Source organism: Manacus vitellinus, unplaced genomic scaffold, assembly GCF_001715985.3.
Source record: "Manacus vitellinus isolate BGI_N305 unplaced genomic scaffold, ASM171598v3 scaffold_3_pilon, whole genome shotgun sequence".
Lineage (NCBI taxonomy): Eukaryota > Metazoa > Chordata > Aves > Passeriformes > Pipridae > Manacus > Manacus vitellinus.
The window spans coordinates 40,872,388-40,882,575 of record NW_021940535.1 but is presented as its reverse complement, the minus strand read 5'-3'; the positions used below and the strand labels follow the sequence as shown (position 1 = coordinate 40,882,575).

The following is a 10,188-nucleotide window of genomic DNA, read 5'->3' as shown; positions in this document are numbered from 1 at the left end:
TAGGGGTTAGCACAGTTTGGGGTGGTTTAGGTAACATTTTTAGCAGTCCCTCAAGGCCCCTTTCAGCTTCGTTGGATTGGTAGAGACAAACATCTAGAAAAGCACGACTGCAAGGGTTTGCCAGCGCAGGGCCCGGACTGTGTGCATGCAGACAGGTGCAGCAGAGCCAGGGACCCCAGGTTCACCATCAGTAGCTTTTACTGTGAATCTCCACAACTGAATAGATAAAGGAAAGCTTTCTTCACATACCCCAGTTCCTTACTGCAATGAGAGAGCAGAAAATGAAGCTGTTTCTTTTACATAAATATATCTTTTAGCAACAGAATGTAAGAAATTTGCCCAGAGTCTGGTCTTGCTGTGAGAATATATTCTGTGCTAGTTCAAGGGCTACATGAGCAGGAGTGATTTACAAAGCTTTATAAAAGTGGTACTCTGTTGCCAAGAGCACAACTGTCAGTGGATCAGGACTGTATGTGGACCTTGTCATGGGGCTGCCCTTATATAACTATGGCCGTAGAAATAGAATAGGCCCATCTTTGCCCCTTGGGTTGTACATCCTTGTGGAGAGCACAAGATTTGACATGAAAATGTGAAGATGCAGTCCCTGCTGCAGATCTCATGGCCTACTGCCTTGGCTCCTGGGCACATTGCACCAATTCCCTAAAGAATAAAGGGCAGGGAGAATTCAAAGGCAAAGTAGCCCAGCTTCAGGAAAGATGATGGTGCGTACAGCATATGGCACTCCCTCTTTTTCACCATTCCTCTGAAATAGGCTACACTTCAGGAGAAGCACAATCACAGATGATGATTTACTTAGCTTCATCTCCAGAGCATGCAGCGTTACAGGCTGGTTGGGGTTGCTCCTTCAGTGGCTCTCCAGTTTTTGGAATAGTTTCCACATGACTGGCTCCCAGCCCACACTGCTCTTGGTAACCTCAGAGCACAGAGAAACATGGAAGAGGCCTGTTCTCCCCATGAGAGAGGGCTGCCAGCTGCATGGCTGGTGAAATGCTCCCATATGGCTGTGTATTCCCCACATCTACCGCTGAGTCTCACAAACCGGAAAATCCCACGTGAAATATTCTTGATACAGACCAGATCTTGGGGCTGCCAAACAGAGAGTTTAAGACCACCTGTGAGTCACAGAGCAAGTGACTGCTTTGCAGCCAGCATCTTTGTTAAACAGAGACACTGTTTTTGAAGAGGAGAAGTTATCACCCTTTGGACAGGTACCACATTTGTGAGCAGCCCATTCTCTCACAGGTAGGGCTGCAGCTGACCAGCATGGTCCTTGGGATTGCCCTCCTGCCTGCTGGCAGGAAGAGCTGCTGCTTCATCCTTTTTGTTCTGGGATTGGTCATACTTACCACTCGTGTATTTGGACCGTGTCTCTGTCTGTAGAGAGGTTTTGCACTTGTTCATCTCCAAATTCAGAAGTCAGAGCCCAGAAAAATACTGCAAGCAAGATACCAGTACAGCACACATGCTAAGGCTTAACATGAAGGGAAAAATATCATTATTTTAGATGGCTTTTTTTTGGTATTATTATTATTATAGGACCGGGATAGTTGTTTAGACAGAGAAAAGCTAACACTGCGACAGCACTACCTCACAGTCACAGGTTTCAACAAAACTTACCCACAGAGCTAGCATGAGTGAGGAAACTGCACTGACTCTTCAGGCTGTTCTTTGGGCTGTTTTAGCTACTCTCTCACCTGCATAGCAGCAGGTATTACTGTTAGCTGTGAGTTACTCACAGTTATCTGTTCTTCCAGTTGCTCCTCTTACTCTATGATCAAATTGCATGAAAACAACACAGAATCAGCATTAATCCTACAGGGCATATAAATATGAGAGCAGAGAAGGGAGAACAAACCTGGCCTTTCAAGCACTGCACTCCAAACTCCTTCATCACCATTGGAGATCAATTCACAAATTCAATCTCAGGAGGAAGGTTAAAAGTGTTCTTTCAGTGGCAGCGTGTCATGCTTGTATGATTAACCCCATGATTCTCCCTGTGAGAAGCAAAGGGGACCATGTGTCCCCAGAGCCAGTACAGCCTGGCTGAGCACGATCCTCACCCGGTGCCCAAAAGGGAATTCCCTGCAGCATCAGCTGTTGGCTGCCAGCATCATACTGGGAGAGTGCATCAGGTCAACTGGGGCCTCAGTGGAAAGCAGGCACTTTGGAGTATATCAATACTTAAGCTATTTCTCCTCATCTACTACTCAATTCAAAATGGAAACAAAGACTGGGAGTTAGTAGCAGAGACTGGTCAAATTGTTCTTGCTGCCACTGCAGTCAAGCAGGGTTAATGCTCTACGCCAGTGGGCCGTGAAACACTTGGACTCACTGCACCAACCTGCCACTGCCCTATCCGTGAAATCACCACAGGCTTTGAGAGAAGCTCAGAATCAGCTTTCACCAGTTGTGCATGTGGGTCCACAACTCCTCCTCAGCCAAGTATCTGTTTGGGAGACAGGTGGGATGGTGATAGACAGAAACAAACTCTCCCAACCAATTAAAGATTAGGTTTTTTTCCTTTTACCCACCTCCCAGTTTCCCTCCTCTTCTGGCTGAATCATACAGGCAGCAGATTTTTCAGACATAATGTTTTAATTGCTGTTTTGGGGCATACTGATGTATCCATGTTTCCAGCCCATTTCACTGCTAAAAAAAATCCTTATTTGTGCTGGAATGATTGTGCAGTCAAAGAACTGCATTTTTAAGGGTAAGGATGGGGCAGTTCAAAACTATAGGAGATAAAAATCATGGCTCAAGGCCTGGAAGCTGTGGGGTCGATAGAACTGCCTTTTTCATGCACAGACTCCCTACACCAGAAACTTTGCCTTCAAGTTCACCCTAGACATAGTGTTCTTAGGGGTCTATTTGAAACAAGGAGATAACACCAGGTAACCCATGCAAGCAAACAAACTAACCCACTCCCCCTACCCAGACAAGATCTGTTTCAGCTCCGTTTCCGGTGCAGGGGTGTAAACACAGTTCGAGAAGATTTTAATGGCCTTTCCTGTGGTGAACAGTAACAGAACCCAAGGGAATGGCCTGAAGCTGTGCCAGGGGAGGTTTAGGTTGGATATCAGAAAAAGGTTTTTCACCCAGAGGGTGGTTGGGCACTGGAACAGGCTCCCCAGAGAAGTGGTCACAGCACCAAGCCTGACAGAGCTCAAGAAGCGTTTGGACAATGCTCTCAGGCACACGGTGTGACTCTTGGGGATAGTCCTGTGCAGGGCCAGGAGTTGGACACCATGATCCTCGTGGGTCCCTTCTAACTCGGCATATTCTGTGATTCTAATTTCCAACCATAAATGGCATCCCCATAGTGGAGTGGAAAGGTAGCAGGAAATTAGTTCTGTCTGAGTCCTTACACTGACTTGCTTTCTGTTGCCAGCTTCACATTTCAGAAAAGCATTTTGATAAGTAACAAGTATATTATGGATAATAAAATATTTTCTGCAAAACCTTGAAGCTTCCCTGGGCAAAGTTATGAGCAAAGCACCTGAGTAAAAAGTTGGGTTTTGTGTAGTGGTTCCTGGAACTGGGACATTAGATACCAAATTGTGTAAAATTTACAGGAACTGACAACAGTGAATTGTTTCACTGCCTGTGGGTCCCATGCTGGCTCATCTTGCCTTTTAGCTGAGATTCTAAAGGCTTTAAAGGTGGGTGAATGTTGCCCTTCAGCAGCACTTGAAGGACTGATGGTGTTTTCAAAACACAAAAGCAAATGATACTACCCTGCCAGAGGGAAAAACAAGGTCAATCATGCTATGCAAATCAGTTGTTGTCTGTTGAGTAGAAAAATCAAAACAGAGAAACCTGCTACCCCCATGGAACAGACTGAACATGAATAATCAAAACCTAATTCCTGCTTGATTTTATCACCAGAGAAGGTGAAAGAGGAAAATATATGGGTGCAAAAATACTTTTAGACGAATACAGCAGTGACTTTGGAAACCTCTCAGTGCTTGAAAAATAAACTTGTCACTATAAAGACCTGCATTTTCAAACTAATAGTGTATCCCGTGCAGAAGGCAGATGAGGACCTCTGAGGAACTGGCATCTAAACACCTTTTTGCTGGAGGCTGTGTAAGAAGCATCTGAATACTGTTGCTGTGATTTTCTTGGGTTATTTCATTTCAGTTCTTGACAGAAACCACATACATGAAAGGAAATATTCCAGTGCTGAAAATTCACCTGTAATAGGTCAGGGGAATTGTACTTGTGTATTTCTAAGTTTTTTATTTCTAAGTTTTTAATTAATTTCCTTATAAGGCTTGCTTACAACTTATTAACCCATCTGTCAAAGCAAGATTAACTGTGGAGCAATACTTCCTGCAGATCTTGAGGAAATCTGGACCTCACACGTTCAAAGGTCTTACTTCAATTCCTTGGGCCTAGGAGAATGATAAGAGCAGCAACAGCACCTCTGCAGGCCAGGAGCAGCTCTGAACAGCTATGGGGCAGAAGGAAACTTATGCTGGCAAGAATGAAAATGTGAAACCCACTAATCTACCAGAGGGGAACCACACAACTTGTTATAGAAATTTCAAATGCCTAAAAAACCATTTCAAACAATAGCAAATATTTGATGATTTGATGATTCTATTCAATGTCGTAATTAGCTGAATGAAAATGATTTTGACTTTAGTGCTTATTGAAAGAATGGACACAATGTTCATTTGCAGCTCAAGTTTTACTCCCAATTGCACAAAGGTTGAAAAGATTTTTTCAAAGTTTGAAAATCAGCATAACAATTTTGGTTTCATATATAAAACAGGGAAACCCAAAAGATACAGGAGTTGTGTGACTGTTCCAACATTCAGCATTAAAGTGTTGCCCAACATAATTTTATCTCATACCTTGATTATTTTCTACATTATCTGCTTCTCAAATTATAACTCTGTACAATACCTGCAGACATCTAAAGTTAAAATATTTTGAGAAAATACCATGTTATGGAAGGTTCCAATTACTTAGCAGTACAAGATAATGACAAGCCAGAGCATCGCTAGGAGTTTATTCAGAAGCTTTTACTTTCAGTTCTTATATCACAAAAGACATTTTTAATGTTTACAACAAGTATTAGAAACTGAGATGTTTTTATTTCTACTATTATAAAAGTAACATGGGAGACTGTTCTAAGCCATCTTCAAAATGCAGACCAATCTTTTTTTTTTGTATATAAACTGTACACAAAAAACAAGGCACTATACATTTTTGGATAATAAAGTATAAAGGTTGATTCGCATAGTTTCTCAAGAAATCCATGCTATAAATACAAACGCTTTGTTCGGTTTAGCACCTGAAGCAGCACTGAGAACAATTCTTAAACTATTGCAAAGAGAAACTTTTCAGAATGCGTAGGAGATACATATTGGTGGTATAGCTAATTCAGTACAAGCAACTGCCATCCAGCTACTTTTCTGTAGTTTTGACATGAAAGTCTCGAAAGTGAATATATATTGCATTGTTAAATACATACTTGTTCTATGTGTTTATATAAATATAAATTCTTTGTAATCCACAAACTAACAAAATAACACTTTACAAAGAGAACTTCTTTAAAAACAAAAATGGCAAGTATTGTATATAGCCAAAGGACACCTGAAGCAGTAGTTCAAGAAACTACTGTTTAAGTGCATAGGAGAGCCGAGCTTAAACATGTTGCCTTTAAAAGTCAAAACTGAATTCCATTTTCAAAGAGTTCTCTTGGCCTTTTATAATATTACACACCTCCAGATAGGTAGTCACTAATAACTTCAGATTATTTCTATTTGTTCTGTAAATATAGGGTACAATTCTTCTAAAGGACATAGAAAGTGAGAACGGACATCCCTTTAGTGCTCACTCCCATAAACACAGCTTAGAAAAGTCCTTTTGCCTTCTTCAGGTTAACCTGCTTCCAAGATGGCAGTGCATTGTACTCCTCTCTTGTCATCTCTAATGCAACCTGCATTTAAAACAAGAGGATATGCCATTAGCAAAACCACTTTTAAGTAGCATAACCGGCAAATGGCTTTACTGCATGGTTAGACACAGATGCAGAGAGTAACAATGCACCTATTCTCTTCTTACCTCAAAGTCCTCATCTGAAAGATAAATTTCAAGCTTCAGTGGATCAACTCCCTCAGGCAGAGGCCTAGCTAAAAGATCTGCTAATGGATACACGGTTTTACACAGCTTGGCTAGCACATCCTCTACAAGTATTATCTGATTAGAAACGTCCGCATCCTGGAAGAGAAAAGGAAAATGGAGAACAGGATCACAATGCTGAAACCACCAACTGTGCTCATGGAATCCTGCAGATAGCATGGGATAACCTGCTCTGCCTGGGCCATGGAGCACAGAGCTGTGCACAGAGGCCAAAAGCCCTGCCCTACAACAATTTCACAGCTAAAAACACGTCTGCACTTAGCAGAAGGATGTCCTGTACTCAGTTTGAGGCTGAAATCTGCGTTTAGTCATGAAGCCAGTGTTTTGCACTAAAGATGGCTGCAGAAGACTTACAAAACAGAAAATGTCATTTGCCTTGAGATGCCTCTTGACTGGAAGCTTTTAAAGCAGCCACACGTAATTTGGCTGTGACTCTACATCCCAGGTGAGGAAGTCAGTACTGGAGCCTTTAGAGCCAGCTGCTCCTTTGCAGGGTGTTTTGCTCCCCTGCACTTTAAATCTAGTGGACAGACCAGAACTGCATGTTGTTGCATGATTGAAACAGCTGTTCTGCTAAACTCTAGCACATCTCTTTCTAAGAGATGATTCAGGTAACACTTTCTTCCTGTTTTTAACAAAAAGAGAATATGAAAAGTTACATGAAAAAGCAACAAGGAATGCCTCTGATATTCATGCTCCCAGTCAGACTTCAGCTATGTTGTTGTTTTTTTTTCCTGCGCAGACTCCTGAACTGTGCTTTCTAAGTTCATTCTCTGGATCTTGGGGGGCTTGACAGCACAAACAAGCTGTCATAAACAGCACAAACAAATGTTACTGACAACATAAGACACAGTTACTAGCAATAGGAAACAGCCAGTGCAATGAAAAGATTTACCATTTCTGTGATCTCCGCGATGTCTTCCCTGTGTTCCCAACTTGGGAACATATTAGTGAACGTCAGAGGCTCTAGGCCAGCATGAATTAGATAGGATTTTGGGGGCTTCTTTACATTTTTTCCTAAAAACAGTCAAAATCCAAAAAAAAAGAAAAAAAAGGATAAATGAGAAATTACAAATGGTACCATATTTTGCAATGCAACCCACTATCCAAAGCTACCTCCTTAGAATGTTTAATTCTTTCCTGAAAAGCTGAAGTAATTTAAGGCAGTAAGAATAAATTTCAACAGGTTTTTTTTTCTTGAAAATTAGCATGGGACCTTCTAACATGTTCTTCAGTATTCTTAGACCTGCAGTTTACTGTATCTCACCACAAAGATCAAAACATGTATGCTGAAAATCTCCAAAAGCTACTCCTAACCCAGTGCCTTTCTTGTCTTACAAAAACAGTGTTTGAATAGAGTAAGCAGAGTGTAATGGTCTGAAATCAGCCAAATTCAGGTAAATGAAACCTTCTGGCATGCTCAGCAGAAGTGTCCTGCCAGCAGCCGACAAAGCTTAAGCTTGGAGGCTTAAGTGAGAATGTTTAAACTGTTCTTGGGATACTGAAGTGTAACACAATAATTTTGTTATTATGAATTCAAAGGAATTGGATCTGAAAGTTAACAGAGGTATTGCAATAGCTGGATAGTATTTACTGATGATTTTCCAAGAGAGTCCTGCTTCTTTAAAACATGTATTTGTGCACACAGTAGCAGGACATGGACATAACCCTGCCCAGCAGTGATGCCACGTCCTAGTGAACAAAGGGAATGATTTCATTCCCCAGGGATTCGAAAGCCCTGATAAACTCCAAGTATTATTGAAAAGAGGTAGACAGGCAGCCAGGGACTGAGAGAAACTATAATTCAAAAAATATATTTGACCTTCATCTTACTCAGATTCAAACAACTCAGTCTAAACAAATCTTTTTTCCAGATGGGCAATGGAAAAGCCGAAGATGGTGCAAAGCTCACAGGTGAAAGTAACAGAGTAACATGACATGACCTCGCTTCTGAGAGCTGTAGCTTCTGTAAGAACTGCTTATTAAAAAATTCTGTTATTCCTTACATTCAGTCTCAGAGCATCTTTAACGCCCTAAGACTTCCTCCATTGCAGAAGGCCCTGGTTTTTACTGTAGTCCCTACCTGCCCTTGATGCCTGTGGGCTGTCGGGCAGGAGGGTCTAAAAGAACACAGCTCCTCCCCATTGCTAAGGAGCACCCTAGGGAACTCATGCAACACCTTTGCTGAATGCAAACAGAGGGTCTGGTTGGACGTGGGAGTTCCTTTAGGTTTGCAAAATCTGAATGCTACAGGTTTGGCCTTACCTCAGATGTTGAGAGAATATGTTCATATGAAACTGCATATTAGAGGTAAAAGCTCTGTGGAGCAGTCTAACAAATGTATTAGAATGTGAATTAGAATTTAGACAGAGGATTTATCATTTGAGTACTTGATTTTAAACCTTCTCTTTCACATATTTTCACTGTGGTTTATTTGTTCATTCTACCATGAACTATTAAAAAAATACTTAAAAATATGTGCATTTAAAAAACCATGTGAATCTGTTCTAGTTGTGCTGCTCTCAATAATTCAGCCAAGAATAAAAAGAGAGTGGTGTTTGCAATGTTCCAGTATAGGTAAGATGAATTTATATATAAGTGGAGAAATATTTTCATTCCATGAATTCTGTCCTCAGCACAAGCTGATCTCCTCAGTAAGTATCACTGAAGGGCAAACCAGATTCTTCCCTCTCCTGGCAATCTGGAGCTTGACTCTCCAGACTGCTGATTTAGCAAATAAAACTACAGAAAAAATTTCAAGATATTTTGACAAGTTAAAGGAGATTTATGCACAAGGGAAACTGATACATATATTCAAGGGATATCCAGAGCTGCTAATCAGTCCCTTTCATGCCATCATGTAGTCAAACACTGCAAGCCAGGAAAAGAAAAAGGGGAGGGGCAGGAAAAGGGGGACATAGATGAGGAAAGAAATGGAGAGGAAAAATAAGAAAAAATTATTTTAATGCTTCTGATCACTCAACTACATTCTGGTAGTCAAAATAATTACAGCAGCCTTAATAACTCCTGAAATTAAATTTCTACACCTTGATAAGTAAGACCACATAAGAGCTAGACAACCCTGACAGCTTGATGCAGTGAAATTTTGAAGTGCTTGACAAAATTCCAGATCATGAAAGCAACACACCACCAGAACAGCATAGTTTGAATGGAAAAAAACTGCTACAGAAGTGTGCATCATCTTTAGCATAGAAATAGTATGAGCAGAATTGGTCTTTTAACAGTAACAAACTTGTTCTGTATCTATCCTACCACACAGCCTGAAACTCTTGAGAAATACCCATGGTAAAGAAATTAAAACCCACAAGTGCTGCAAAGTGAGCACCCAGCAAAATAACTTGTCCTATGATACACGAGTTAAACTTCAGACCCCTGAAGAATCACTGAAGAACTTCCCACTGTGCATAAAACTTGAATGCAGCAAATTCAATCTAGTGCAGAAGGCATTAATCCCTTTTCCCATCATCAAACTCAAAGTTCAAGAAATCTGGAAAAGTATCCAAACCTCAGCATGTGCATCTGATTCAATCTCTGGCTGGGACCAGAAAACATGACTTTCATTACCAGAAGATTATAGCACTGCATCAGGGAGTGCATGAGACTGGGATCTTACCTTCATCTCTCCCTAGCCTGCTGAGCAGCTCTGGGCACTTCATTGCATGGGACTCTGTTCCTCTGTGCTGACCTTCACTGCTGCTGTGAAGCACGCTGTGTGACATGGCTTCAAAGAAATGAATCTTTGACTTGCAAAAACTGGGGGTGGTGGTGAACAAGCAACTGGCCTCTTCTTTAGGAATTCTGCAGTCAAAGCCAAAGACTCTTCCAATAACTGCCCTGTCTTTAGCCCCCCATTCCTAAACAAATGCTGCTGTTTTGCAGGGCAGTGCCAGAGACACCTGATGAACCACACTGAGCCATAATGCAGTCCAGTAAAGGTCACATTTCAATGTCTGGAGTACGGGTTTTCAGCTGTCTCCTGCCAGGTGTTACCAA

General features: G+C 41.4%; 1 protein-coding gene across 7 annotated transcripts in view; it reads right to left on the bottom strand.

Annotated features, from left to right (window-relative positions):
• Positions 1 to 4,695: 4,695 nt before the first annotated feature.
• SVIL (supervillin) overlaps positions 4,696 to 10,188 on the bottom strand; it is a 108,100-nt gene continuing 102,607 nt past the window's right edge. For all 7 annotated transcript variants that reach the window (XM_018075312.3, XM_018075311.3, XM_018075310.3 and 4 more), the window contains 3 exons: positions 7,070 to 7,191; positions 6,097 to 6,252; positions 4,696 to 5,971 (listed from right to left, as the gene is read on the bottom strand). In XM_018075312.3, coding sequence (XP_017930801.2) covers positions 5,885 to 5,971; positions 6,097 to 6,252; positions 7,070 to 7,191 — 365 coding nt within the window. In that variant the 3' untranslated portion in view covers positions 4,696 to 5,884. The remainder of the gene's footprint in view (positions 5,972 to 6,096; positions 6,253 to 7,069; positions 7,192 to 10,188) is intronic.